This window comes from Punctularia strigosozonata, assembly GCF_000264995.1.
Source record: "Punctularia strigosozonata HHB-11173 SS5 unplaced genomic scaffold PUNSTscaffold_4, whole genome shotgun sequence".
Lineage (NCBI taxonomy): Eukaryota > Fungi > Basidiomycota > Agaricomycetes > Corticiales > Punctulariaceae > Punctularia > Punctularia strigosozonata.
Genome location: NW_006767436.1, coordinates 2,070,187 through 2,082,331, shown reverse-complemented (window position 1 = coordinate 2,082,331; position 12,145 = coordinate 2,070,187). Strand labels below are relative to the sequence as shown.

The 12,145-nt window shown below is 53.1% G+C and overlaps 7 protein-coding genes across 7 annotated transcripts; 4 read left to right on the top strand and 3 right to left on the bottom strand.

The window, feature by feature from the left end:
* Positions 1-111: 111 nt before the first annotated feature.
* PUNSTDRAFT_132998 (uncharacterized protein) lies at positions 112-556 on the bottom strand (the record flags this gene model as incomplete). Its single annotated transcript, XM_007382387.1, has 2 exons — positions 112-453; positions 512-556. 2 exons carry the CDS (start codon positions 554-556, stop codon positions 112-114), a joined length of 387 nt encoding a protein of 128 aa, XP_007382449.1.
* A 916-nt stretch (positions 557-1,472) lies between these two features.
* On the top strand, positions 1,473-2,730 carry PUNSTDRAFT_132997 (Uroporphyrinogen decarboxylase; the record flags this gene model as incomplete). The annotated part of the gene is made up of 4 exons (XM_007382386.1): positions 1,473-1,533; positions 1,598-1,657; positions 1,710-2,209; positions 2,263-2,730. The coding sequence occupies 4 exons, from the start codon at positions 1,473-1,475 to the stop codon at positions 2,728-2,730; spliced, it is 1,089 nt and encodes a 362-aa protein (XP_007382448.1).
* A 156-nt stretch (positions 2,731-2,886) lies between these two features.
* PUNSTDRAFT_132996 (uncharacterized protein) lies at positions 2,887-4,996 on the bottom strand (the record flags this gene model as incomplete). Its single annotated transcript, XM_007382385.1, has 6 exons — positions 2,887-2,898; positions 2,956-3,321; positions 3,376-3,453; positions 4,473-4,669; positions 4,724-4,885; positions 4,939-4,996. 6 exons carry the CDS (start codon positions 4,994-4,996, stop codon positions 2,887-2,889), a joined length of 873 nt encoding a protein of 290 aa, XP_007382447.1.
* A 796-nt stretch (positions 4,997-5,792) lies between these two features.
* On the top strand, positions 5,793-8,322 carry PUNSTDRAFT_142825 (alpha/beta-hydrolase; the record flags this gene model as incomplete). Its single annotated transcript, XM_007382384.1, has 12 exons — positions 5,793-5,980; positions 6,036-6,241; positions 6,295-6,418; positions 6,472-6,539; positions 6,594-6,662; positions 6,713-6,761; positions 6,813-6,952; positions 7,015-7,154; positions 7,207-7,321; positions 7,375-7,617; positions 7,666-7,963; positions 8,018-8,322. Exons 1-12 carry the CDS (start codon positions 5,878-5,880, stop codon positions 8,320-8,322), a joined length of 1,860 nt encoding a protein of 619 aa, XP_007382446.1. The 5' UTR covers positions 5,793-5,877.
* A 112-nt stretch (positions 8,323-8,434) lies between these two features.
* PUNSTDRAFT_85384 (uncharacterized protein) lies at positions 8,435-9,725 on the bottom strand. Its single transcript, XM_007382383.1, has 4 exons — positions 9,325-9,725; positions 9,113-9,277; positions 8,747-9,053; positions 8,435-8,696 (listed from the first exon to the last, which is right to left on the bottom strand). Exons 1-4 carry the CDS (start codon positions 9,717-9,719, stop codon positions 8,556-8,558), a joined length of 1,008 nt encoding a protein of 335 aa, XP_007382445.1. The 5' UTR covers positions 9,720-9,725; the 3' UTR covers positions 8,435-8,555.
* Positions 9,726-9,871: 146 nt separating this feature from the next.
* Positions 9,872-11,008, top strand: PUNSTDRAFT_142823 (mitochondrial genome maintenance MGM101; the record flags this gene model as incomplete). The annotated part of the gene is made up of 5 exons (XM_007382382.1): positions 9,872-10,271; positions 10,330-10,477; positions 10,545-10,673; positions 10,726-10,803; positions 10,855-11,008. 5 exons carry the CDS (start codon positions 9,872-9,874, stop codon positions 10,910-10,912), a joined length of 813 nt encoding a protein of 270 aa, XP_007382444.1. The 3' UTR covers positions 10,913-11,008.
* Positions 11,009-11,195: 187 nt separating this feature from the next.
* On the top strand, positions 11,196-12,080 carry PUNSTDRAFT_119770 (uncharacterized protein). Its single transcript, XM_007382381.1, has 3 exons — positions 11,196-11,451; positions 11,505-11,642; positions 11,700-12,080. Exons 1-3 carry the CDS (start codon positions 11,394-11,396, stop codon positions 11,975-11,977), a joined length of 474 nt encoding a protein of 157 aa, XP_007382443.1. The 5' UTR covers positions 11,196-11,393; the 3' UTR covers positions 11,978-12,080.
* Positions 12,081-12,145: the final 65 nt, after the last annotated feature.

The following is a 12,145-nucleotide window of genomic DNA, read 5'->3' as shown; positions in this document are numbered from 1 at the left end:
ATCACCAAAGTCACATACTGACGGTGCCCATGGTCCCTGTGATCGAATGACCTTTCGATCGACCATACAGCTTATACAGGAACAGCGTCGAGGCGAATCTGATGCTACCACTCAGTCATTGTCGAACAGCTCCATGAACCATTCTATCTTGAGGTAAGGTGCCTTTGCTGAGGTCTCTGCGATTTCTTGCAGTGCAGTATCGCGATTGTTGGTGTCGTCGCTGAGGGCTTTGATAAATAAGGCTAAGTTGATGATGCGAGCCACTTTCAGCAATATAGGGATCCCCAGTACCCAAACACGGTGCAAACGGTTAACCAGATCCGGTGGATATACTGCCTGCAACCGTACGACCAAGATGACTCCGACAAGGATGGATTGGACGACGCCTAGCACACCAATGGTGATGTCTAAAGACGGCTGTATGATTTGCTCTGGCTGGAGGATGACATGCATCTGAGGTCCATGAACATTGTCAATATTCATGTCGCCACCAACAACCACGGGCACGCACCGCTGAGTCATTGATCAACACACCCGCAACAATCGCGAACACCATAGAAAGCAAGTTCAACATCAGGAAAAACCGGATTTGCTCAAAACCTCCTAAAACGTACTAAAACGTGATCATTTAGTAGCTTTAGAGGGTTTCGGTACCCAATAAGTGACTCTTTCGATAGTCAGATTTTTCCTGATGAATAAGAATATAGGCTTGTAACGAGACGATTTCGTGGAGAAATAGAACGATGCAATGGCCATACAACAGAATATAGCTGTGAATGCCGTGGATAGAACAACAGCGCCCAGCGAAGGTTTTATGGCATTTATATAGGCGGAGAGAGGAGAATGGGAAGCGGAATTGTCGAACAGCGAACGCATATCTTTGACAGGGAAAAAGGCGAATTAGCCAATGCGCAAGGTTGTGGCCTCGATTGCACCTCTTATATCTGTCCACAGGTGGAGCGAAGCGAAATTGGAGACAGCATCTCGCAGACAGCATCTCGCAGACAGCATCTCGCAGACAGCATCAATCTGTCAAGCGAATGAGCCACGGAGAACAGTCCAAATACTGTTGTTGGCGCGCAGAACAGCACAGGGTAATCCTCGCACTGAACGCAGCATCTTCATCGTCCGCTGACGTTTGGAGTGCCTCCTCTTGGTAACTGGGCAGGGGTTGTTGTGCGGCGCCATGGTCAATGACGGTGCGTGCCGGATGATGGCTATATATGAATCAGTGCCATCGCTCTATATTGAGCCAGATAAGAGTAGTTCCCCTAACAGGTGCACTTCTTGAGTGAACAGCATCATGTAGAAGGTGAATTAGCTACCGTGACGAACATCAATGAACAGCCGCTGTAAGTTCGCCGCGTGGACGCCGCCCTTCCGGAAGATGTGCTGATCAAACACATCGCGAGCGGTATAAAAATGCAGTGAGTCTACGACGTCACCCTAATCCAATCCCAACTATCTGGATCATGTCGCCCAGTGAAGACTTTCCCCCACTGAAAAACACCCTCTTGTTGCAAGCTGCACGTCGTGAGGGAGCGTCGCTCTCGTGTATAACTGTAACCCTGAACCATCAGCTTCGCAACAATTCCAGGTGAGAAAACACAACGTGCTCCTGTATGGCTAGTTCGACAAGCCGCTCGTTATCTTCCGGGTAGGTATATGTCAGGAGTTGATAGTCCGATGCGCTGAAACTCGTCTGCCAGAGTTCATGGAGATACGGAAGTCTCACGAGTTCTTCGAGATCTGTAAGACCCCGAGTCTTGCATGCGAGGTGACGATGCAACCTATCCGTCGGTATACCGGCATCTTGGACGGGGCGATAATCTTTGGCGACATTCTCGTGATACCCCAAGTCATGGGGATGACTGTCGAGGTCAAGTTGGGTCCGTACTTTCCCGATCCGCTACAAACACCAAGCGATCTCCGAAAACTGAAAATGGAGGTCGAAATCGAGACCGCTTTGGAGTATATGCTGAACGCAATCTCCTTGACGAGGCGAAGACTTGAGGGTGAAGTGCCTGTGATCGGTTTCACAGGCGCGCCGTGGACGTTGCTAGTTTTGATGACGGGTGGAGGCTCTCAGACGCAGAAACAGGCCAAGAGGTGGTTGTATTCGTATCCGCAGGAAACTGCCACATTCCTCGGTCGCCTCGCGGAGATATGCATTGACTTTCTGGTCGCGCAAGTTCAAGCTGGCGCGCAGGTGAGCGTGCATAGCCAACCGGCTAAAGGCATCGCTGACTGGCGCTTGCATAGTTCCTACAGATTTTTGAGTCATTCACGGGCGACCTCACGATGCATCACTTGCACAACTTCTCATTTCCATCCTTGAGGCGCATCGCCAGCGGCGTACACGATCGTCTACGCGAGAAAGAGCTACCTGTCGTTCCGCTCTCCTTGTTCGCAAAGGGTGCGAGCCATGCTCTAGCCGAAATGGCCGACCTCGGTTTCGATGTCATCAGCGTCGACCATACAGTCGACCTCGTAAAATGTCGGGAAGTAGTCGGAGACAGGGTCGCGCTTCATGGCAACATAGATCCAATGGTGTTGTTCGCGGGAAAGGACGCCATTGAACGAGAAGTCAAGAGGGTCTGCGATGCCGTTGCTGCTAGTGGAGGTGATCGTGGATGGATTGCGGGATTGTCGCACGGTGTTCCAGATGGTGCTGATGCGGAATCCGTTCGACATCTCTTGGAGTGCATCCGGCAGTATTCCGCGACGTAGGAAGGACCGTAGTGTACCATCAGGTCGCAATTCTCGTAGGTCGTATACGATCCGACAGCAAGAGTGTAAAGATCCCGGAGATGTGGTGCTGCACATCCAGCAGCGAGTGACGCGGGAAAGTCTGGTTGACGTTTTGACCACCATAATCATAGTAGATTACTCCACTTCCTGGCAATCGTGCTGGCCCTGAGCCTCTGATCCCAGAGCAATTATCCAGAAACTCACTAGTTTCTTGAGCTCGGCTTCCAACTCCTGCAGCTCGGCTTCCAAGCGCTCGCGATGTTTGACCAGTCCCCGCTGTCTCCGTATCTCAGTCTTCACCGCCGTCTCTTCTGCCCGCGAAGAAGGATGAAGTCTCCTTGCTCCGTTTCCCTGGCCATACGTTCTCGATGACGCGGTAGCCGTAGTGGCTTTGCTCGGCCCCCTCGACTGCTGAGCATGTAGCTTCGCCTCAAGCCGCTGAGCCTCTTTGTGCAGTGCCTGTAGATCCTTCTCTGCCCGTGAAATGAGCTCTTTGATGGTGGGCTCGATTTCGTCGGCGATGTCTTCTTTGTATTGCTGTACCAGTCGCTCGGAGACGAGGTGGTAGACCTGAGACACAGTCGTGGTCAGCCCTGCGCCGCAGCGTGTAGATGAGGTACGCACCTTGTGATTATTTAAAACCGTGCAAACACGAGTGAGGTCCGCCGTAGCATGTGCAAGATGCTGCTCCGCTACACGAGCCTATCCACCAACGCATGTCAGTATCTAGTTGACCGACGAGATAAAGGACAATCTAACCTCAACTCCACAGTCATGCATGGCCTGAACACAGTCAACAAGAAAACTGAATTGTCGCAGTTTCGGTTAAGGTATGCTCCATGACGCCACGGTCACGTACGGACTGGTTGTAGCGGAGTCATCATGTGCTATCCGCGACGCGTCTGCTTGGGTGAAGATAGATTCTCGCGGACGAGCGAGGTACGACGTTCTCGAGGTTCGTCTCATACAGATACAGCCGGATACGGGTGCTCAGTGGTTTTCGCTTTGTCCGATATGTTCGAGTGGAGAGTTGGACGGATGTTACGAACGAGATCGAAGACCGAGGACGCGGGCACGGTAAACGTGATTCGGTCCGACGGGCAATGCCGAGGCTGGTATGATTTTCTCACGCCGTGCCCGTATATAAGTCAAAATTTTCCGCCTTGTACTTCAACTATGTGTCCGTCCAACATCTGAACCGCCAACTTCGGTGCAGCTCTGTCCTGATGGCGTCTTTCATGTTGGCGGAGCGAGGCGCGTCCTTCGGGGCTGCGCTCACTAGAACAAGTCTTTCCCTGTGAGCTGAGTCCGCCTCCGGGTGTCGATTCGCTTGCGGGTGAGAGACGGCGTCATATTCCTGTACCTCCCGTACCCGCCAACCCTCTCGGGGGTAGGTTGTCACTATGTGACCTTGACGGTCTGGTTAAACCATGACGCAAACACGCTACCGTCAACATGCGTTTGTGATGTACGCACCATGAAAAAATATATGCGTTGAGCTCATTACTGTCTGAAACGCACTACCCAAATTGATAACCAGCCCCTCGCTCCGGAAGGTACGCTATTTCATTGAGTTGGGTCCGCATGGTGTATACACCCTCCGCTACTACAAATCCTGAGAAGGGAAAGGCCTAAGCTTCGTCTCAAAGCAGGGTCATCAAGACGCCCATCCCGATTGAGGCCAATACCAAAGTGCCTGTCATAACAGTGCTCCTGCTCACACTCGCCGCATTCACCCGAAAGACAGCGTTATGGGTCCTTGATGCAGCAATCGGGGACGTCGAGGTAGAGCCCGAGACCATGCCGCACCCAATTTGTGCAGAGGCAACGCCCGTTCCGAGAGAGCACGCGGCCTGAATCGTCGTGCTTGGGCCGTCCATGAGAAGAACAGCCGTCGCTGCGCCCTCGATGAGCGTTCCTGTATACCACAAGGTTGAGTCAAATGACAGAGGGGAAAGGTGCGAATACGAACCGGTCTGGACGGGGGCCGTTCCGGATACAATCGAGAACGCGTAGGCCGTCCCTGCTGTGCCTTTAACAAGCACCTCGGCATCTGCGACGATGTCGTTGTCAAGCGTCGGAACATAGAGTGTGACCTCTGCCGGTGTCGGATTAGGTGCTGGCGCGGGTGCGGCTGGGGAACTCTTTAGTAATCATCATCGTGAACCTCGGGTCCATGCCACTTACCATGTGTGGAGAGCAACGAGCAGGTAAAAAGCAGAGCAGAGACGAATAATAGCTTCATGGTGCCAGCACCGGGTTACAAGCCCAAGCTTGTGATCTAAGAAAGAGAAGCGCTGTTGGACGGGAAAGGGTGGACCTGCCGTTGACGAGGTATAACGTTCGAAAGGGACATCGAATGCGGTTTCGAGCGCTCTTATAGCTGCTCTGCAAGCAGGTCGAGTGACGTGCGGCATCGTGATGGAGACGAGAGCGGGTTGTAGGATACTGAGAATAGGAGCGGCAATGCCGAGTGCACAAGTATAGCACAAAACACTTATAAAGCGATGCGTTCAGCGGCCACGATGGAACCTGTGTGCAAGCGCAGAGCATCAATATGCCTTCAGCTGCGCTTTCCTACGCGTCTATGGTATTATGGACCACAGATAACTTGCCCGGGAATTGCATGCGATTGGCGGGTAGAAACTGATGCGGTTGGTGCATATCGCAGTCGTCGCAAAACCATGATTTCTGAGCAGACGACTCGCCTACAAAGGGCCTTACACTTGAATGCATCCAATCCGCGCTAAGCACACAGACTGCGCCGCCCGCCGGTGGAGGTGCAACCTCGTGAGCAAGGAAGTAGAAACCCTTGGTTTCTCGGGCCCAAGAACCGGCTGCTGGATGTCAGTTATCAGGGTCTTCTGATTTGAAGATTCCTGCCAGCTGAGGTTGACATGGAGCTTGTAGCGCGAGCGACTAAGGACAGGTGCCAAGAACGCCTAAGAGGAATTGGTGGGTTTGCGTGAGTAGGAAGTAGGGCCAATCGCGGCTGTGCCTCCTGCTCCTGAGTCCTCCCCCGCTATTTCCGGCCGCCAGCTGAAGCCTGTCCCGGTCCGCATTGCTCGGCGCGTTCTTGAAGTCGACTGCAACATACCCTTCGTCTGAGGACGCGCGTCACCCCTTATGGCGGGTCTTCGAAGCTATGGGCGACGGCCCATCGCAGTCCTCTGGTCTATCGTTGCCTTCCTCTCACTTCGGGTCCTGGTACGGGCTGCACCCACAGACGGTGCGAACAATTCCCTTGTTTCAATGGCTCGGTCAGATCTGACGGCGCGATACAGTTCCTTCAGCTGCGTCGTTCTACATTACCAATTTACCGGACTTGCACCAAGATGAAGGTCACCCACTGCAGATGTGGTCTGGGCACCTCTCTTCTGACCCCAGTCAGGCTTCCGCAAGCCCCACCGACGTTACGCCACATTTGTTCTTCGTGTTGACGAAGGCAAGAAGGTCGGCGGATAAGGAACGCGTCATATTCTGGTTCAATGTATGCAACCACTACATCTTTTATGTCGGCTGGGGTTCATGACGGCATGACAGGGCGGGCCTGGATGCTCCTCCTTCGATGGCCTGATGATGGAAGTGGGACCATGGCGGGTAGATGGCAAAGGTGGTCTCAAGACGCAAGAAGGCGGTTGGGAGGAGTATGCCAATGTCGTATATGGTGCTTCTACCTGGCACAGCAGCCCCCATATTATGTCACTGATGAATTCGCAGTGGATCAACCCGCCGGAACAGGGTTCTCGTACACTAGTACAGATAAATACGTTCATGAACTTACGGAGGTAAGCTCAACGTCTTGCCCACTTCTCCGTCTAACACACGATGTTCCTCCGAAGGCCAGAGATCAATTCATAATATTTCTACGGAATTTCTATCACGTGTTCCCCGAATACAAAGGCATGGACGTACGTATGCCGGACCAGCTATGTGTTCATTTGACTGAACGGTCATACAGACCTATCTCGCTGGCGAGTCATATGCGGGCCAGTATATCCCATATTTCGGTAAGAGCCGCCGTCCATGCTCCAGAACGATATTTTTAACGTCAGATGTAGCGGATGGACTGTTGAACTCGGACCTCGGCGTACCACTGATGGGGGCTGCCATCGGGAATGGGTGGATAGATGGCCGGCACCAATATCCGTCTTTTCTCGAATACGCCGTTAAGCATGGCTTGGTGGACGAAAACTCCAACGTATGCCCATTGTTTTTAACTTACTCATCTACCGTGCATCAACGGATTCTGCGCACTGACAGGATTACAAACGCGGAAAGCAAGCGATTGACAAGTGCATCGACGAAATCGACCGTCAGTTCAACTCCGAATCACCGGAGCCCGTAAGCATCGAAGATTGTGAAGGCCTCATGGCGAAAACGCTGGCGCACAAAGAGAGGGTGTATGTCCTTGAAACTAAATCGTAGATTGATGTTAGCTCATTCCGAGAGTAGCGTCGACGGTCAGAAGATGTGTGTTAACATCTACGACGTTCGTTTGGAGGACACGTCACCTGCATGCGGGATGAACTGGCCTCCGGATCTTGCAGACGTTACCACCTATCTAGGGGTATGTACATATCAAGTTGCCTCCTTCCCGGTGAATCATCCTCGCCTCCGCAGAGAAATGACGTCAAACGGGCTTTGCATGCGACCGCGCACCAGTCTTCCTGGACTGAATGCCACGGGCGCGTGCATTCCCAACTACGGAACCGCAAGTCACACTCGTCGATTAAGATCTTGCCCAGCGTTATCGAACGCATACCTGTCATGCTGTTCGCTGGTGATCAGGATTTCATCTGTAATTATATGGGCCAAGAGGCTCTCATCAACGCTATGACTTGGAACGGAGGGACTGGGCTCGGAGTGAGTAATTTTCGTGCTTTCAAATCCCTCTTGTTGACAGGCACTCAGACCGTACAAACGCAAACATGGACTGTGAATGAAAAACCCGCTGGCACCTGGGTTTCAGCACGCAACCTTACCTACGTCAAGGTTTTTGACGCATCACACATGGTCGGTTACGACGTACCCCACGTAGCACACGACATGATCCTCCGGTTCATGGGGATCGACTTTTCGAAGATCACGGATGGAAGCGCCAAGATACCCAGCGCTGTTGGAGAGGACAAGAAAGTGATGTGGGTGGAACAAAAGTCGGACATACCGACCAGCGGTAAACCGCCGGTGATCGACAAGGCGGCATTGGAGGGTACGGTCTTGCCTTCGTCCTTCTTGACTTGGAAGACTCAGTGGTTTCCAACAGAGTACTTCAGTGCTGGTTCCGCAGCGCTCGTCCTCGTGCTCATCCTTGCGGTGATCGCTGGCATCGTCTGGTGCCGAATACGGCGACGACGCGCTCTGAAGTTGCCTGTGTCACTTCCTCTCAACCGCGGAGATGTGGAGGAGAGTATTCCGTTGCGCGGACAAGGGAATGGACATTCTGGTGATGACGCGGACGAGTTCCGTCAGCGAAGTGCAAAAGGCAAAGAACGGGCCTTGGAAGAGCAGGAAGCCATATTTGAGGTGGGGGACAGCGACGACGAGGATGCGAAGTCACCAGCCAGATAGATCAGATTTGTCCCTTGTTGTGTGTCTTTCTTGATAAAGTATTGGTTTCCTCGAGTGTTGTGAGCAGGCTCTCGTTGTAGACTTCAGTGATACACGGCGCGATCGCGATTCGCTGAACGAAACTCGAGAACAACTATCGTAAAAGCTCGGAGTAACAGCACATTACAACACACAACAGACTCTTTATATACTTGATGAGATACTTAATCTTTCTACAAATCCTCAGGAATGGATTATTTCTTCCCGCCTTTCTTCTTCGATTTCGGGGTACTCTGTGCAGGCGATGCTGGTGGCTTCTCGGCAGCCGCGACTTGCGCCGCTCGTGCTGCCTCCGCTGCCTGCTGCTGTCTCAATCGTTGTTGGTGCGCCTTATGCTACTTGCAACGTCAACGAAGTGCGTCGACTAGCTAGGACGACACTTTACCTTATCCTTATCACCACGATGGAAGAGTTGGATGAAGACAGATCCGAGCATGCCGGTGATGAGAACCATAGCCCATCGAGGAATGCGGACCAAAACGTCGTAAATCTTGGTCATGTATATCGCCGTGTAGTCCATGATCCATTCGCGAGAACCCCCCGGTGCGAAGGAAGAGGCCCAAGGCGGCGTGTCGCGCCATCCTTCGATCTCAAGGAATTTACGAATCATCTCAGGGTCCATACGTAGATTGCTGGCTTTATAGAAGCGGAGCGATTGCGCACGGTCGGTGCTGACAACAAGATATGGGGCCCTGCAGAAGATAGGAGCCTAAGCCGTGAGACAGGCAATTATGCGGTTTGTGCAACGTACTGCCAGATTCCCCATCGAGTGGTGATATCCGTCACGTTGAGGTAGTCGATGCGACCCCAGCGAACGTGGGGGAGGTCGCCTTTCTCCTGGGTAATATTGAATGCTCCGTCAAAGTGTTGATCTGCCCATTTCGAAAGACCCTCGGGTTGGCTCATCTGTGCCGTACTGCACGACATGAGTTATGAGTGCATGCAAGCGAGGAATGTCCTTACATGATGATGAACCAGACACGGTTCTTCTCCTCCTCTTCGGACGAGAACTCCTCGTTGACCAGCAAATCCCGCCAATTGTCGTCCGTGATAAGGGGTACGCGGTGGTCCCACATGTTGGCCTGTGCCGCCCTAGCTGCCTCCATACGCTCCGTAACGTTGACGCCCATTTTACTGAAGAGTCCTGCTATGGGTCCTGAGGACAGCAGACGGTCGACAATCTTATCCGCGGTCTTCGGCTGGTAAGTTCGAACGGTCGGCTCGGCCCCTGGCACGAAGCCGACACTAGAGCTGTGGGTCGGGACAGCTTGCCCTGGCTTCCATCCATCCGAGAAATAGTCGGCGGCGTAAGCAGGCGCGACGACAGCGAAGCACCCGAGTAGTGCGGTCAACTTCATGGTGAGAGAAGCGGCGCAGCTTCGGACGCTCGAGTGCCAGCGAAGCGCATGCCGTTAGACGCCCGCAAGCACGGGACGCGTACTGCGCGCTTATTGAATTTTCCCAGTCCCTGGCATTCGCCGAACGCATCCTTTTCTTTCCAGCGACGACCATGGCGGCGCAGTCCTTCTTGCGGCGCGTCTCCACGGCTGGCGCATCGCGCAGAGTAACAAGTCTTGCGAGCATTCGCACAACCCCCTCCTCGCGGCCCGCGTATGCATCATTCTTGCACCAGCGTGCGGCCAGCACTCAGGCTAACTTCGAAGACGTCCTCGCCGAAGCAGGGACGGCCGCTCCCCGACATCCGGTTCCAACCACTCAAACCACGCCCGTTCAAACCGCTTCTAATCCTTCTGCGAGCCCTTTCCCGATGGACGAGCCTCCGACGTCACTGGAGGGAGAAACGGACTGGTCGAAGAGTTACCAGGGTCTGAGCCAGGAGGCGTTCTCTAAAGAGGTTGCAGACGTACTGCTCGCCCCGATCGATCCGTTGGACGTTGAATGCAAGCCTGGTATGACTGAGTGCCCTCCAAACTCTCGGGATGTCACTAACCCTTCCCATGTCTACAGATGGCCTCATTTACCTCCCGGAGATCAAATACCGACGTATTCTAAACAAGGCATTCGGGCCTGGTGGCTGGGGACTCGCTCCCCGAAGCCCCACGAATGTTAGCCAGAAGATTGTTAGCCGAGAGTATGCTCTGGTTTGCTTGGGCAGGTAAGCAACTTCCTTTGCCCCTTTTCTACGCATCGTCAATCACGGGATCTCATCTGGCTCAAACCAGACTGGTGGCTGTTGCTCGTGGTGAACAGGAATATTTTGACCCTAACGGGATTCCGACGGCAACGGAAGCTGCCAAGTCTAATGCTCTTATGCGGTGTTGTAAAGATCTCGGTATAGCTAGCGAACTCTGGTGAGCATACGGCGGCTTGTGTTCGTTCAGGCTTGATTTGATTTCTCTCAAGGGACCCTCGATTCATTCGAGAATTCAAAGCGAAGCATTGTGTCGAAGTCTTCGCCGAACATGTCCCAACCAAGAAGAAGTGCGCTCTTTCTTGTCAAGGCTATGCATCATACTGACATTAACTTTGCAGGAAGAAGCTGTGGAGGCGCAGGGATCAGCCGAAGTTTGATTACCCTTGGAAAGAGTAGATTCGTGGGCATCCATCAGTACTCTTCGTCCACTCTAGAGCGGAGTCATGTGGGTCTTGTACGTTACAGCTTCCATTAATCGCATTCATCGCTGCCCATTATCCAAAGCGTGTATTTCCACTGTGCACTACGATTTAATGTTGCCAGTGCAGATATGCCCACCGGCTTTGCGGAGGATCCACTTTGTTTCCTCTACAGGATGTGCTGCTGGTGTTCCACGCCACTGCCACGTCACCCTGTGAAGCTGGGAGCGCGACTTCTCAATGCGGTGCTCCCGCAGCCTACCAAACTTTTATGGCTGTGGGGATCAATCCTGTGGTGATGGTCGGTGCAGTCATCGCAATCTTGGTCCTGTCCCAGGTACAAATAATGGCCTATGGTGTCTCTTCCGTTTGTTGGTGGACTGGTCCATCCCACTGCTTCGATTCTTTGATACCTCTGTTTACGCTAGCTTCCGCTGCTTTTGTGGCTGCTGAGCACCATGAAATCCTTCTCCGCATTGATTGCTATGTTTGCTTGTGTTGCGCTTGAAGTCGCAGGTGAGCGCGACATCGTTTCCAAGAGCAAAAGCTGATAGCTCGCCGAAACCCAGCCGCCCCCACCGACGTAAAGCTATTCGTACCGATGCTTGGAGATGGTATCGTTGCGGATGCGCAAGTGGTCGACAGTGGCGCAGCAGGCACCGCGTATGCGTTCTCTATCATTTCCGGGAGCGCGCCGGTAGCAACAGGTACGATTTTGCAAACAAAACAGTCTCAGATAAATGACAGACCTGACATCTTCTTAGGTACCTTGGTCGAAGGCCCCGCCACCGCTGTTCTCCTCATGGACGCACCAAGTACAACTGTTCAAGTCGCGTGTGCCCTTGGGACTGGAGCGGCCACAACGTCAGTCGGGTGCGGCATGGTAGTGGGCAGCTCGACGTCCGCCATTGCGGCGACTAGGACTGCGAATGCTCTCTTCCACGTCACGAACAAATCTTCAGCGCAAACCAATCATAAGTTGGTGAAGGGTGCCGCAGTTCTTGCGTCTATTGGAGTTGGTGCTCTGGCTGTAATTCTTTAAGGTCTTGACGTAGTCAACAATGTTCCGCCGATACCATGCCCTCAGATGTATGATCTGCTCCTAACGCTGGGCTGATGTGGAAGCCAGACTTCTCCAAAAGTTCAAGATCGCCATAAATTCGACGTGGGCGTAGTGATCTGCGACTTCCAGCGTTGAATGTTGTCCAAC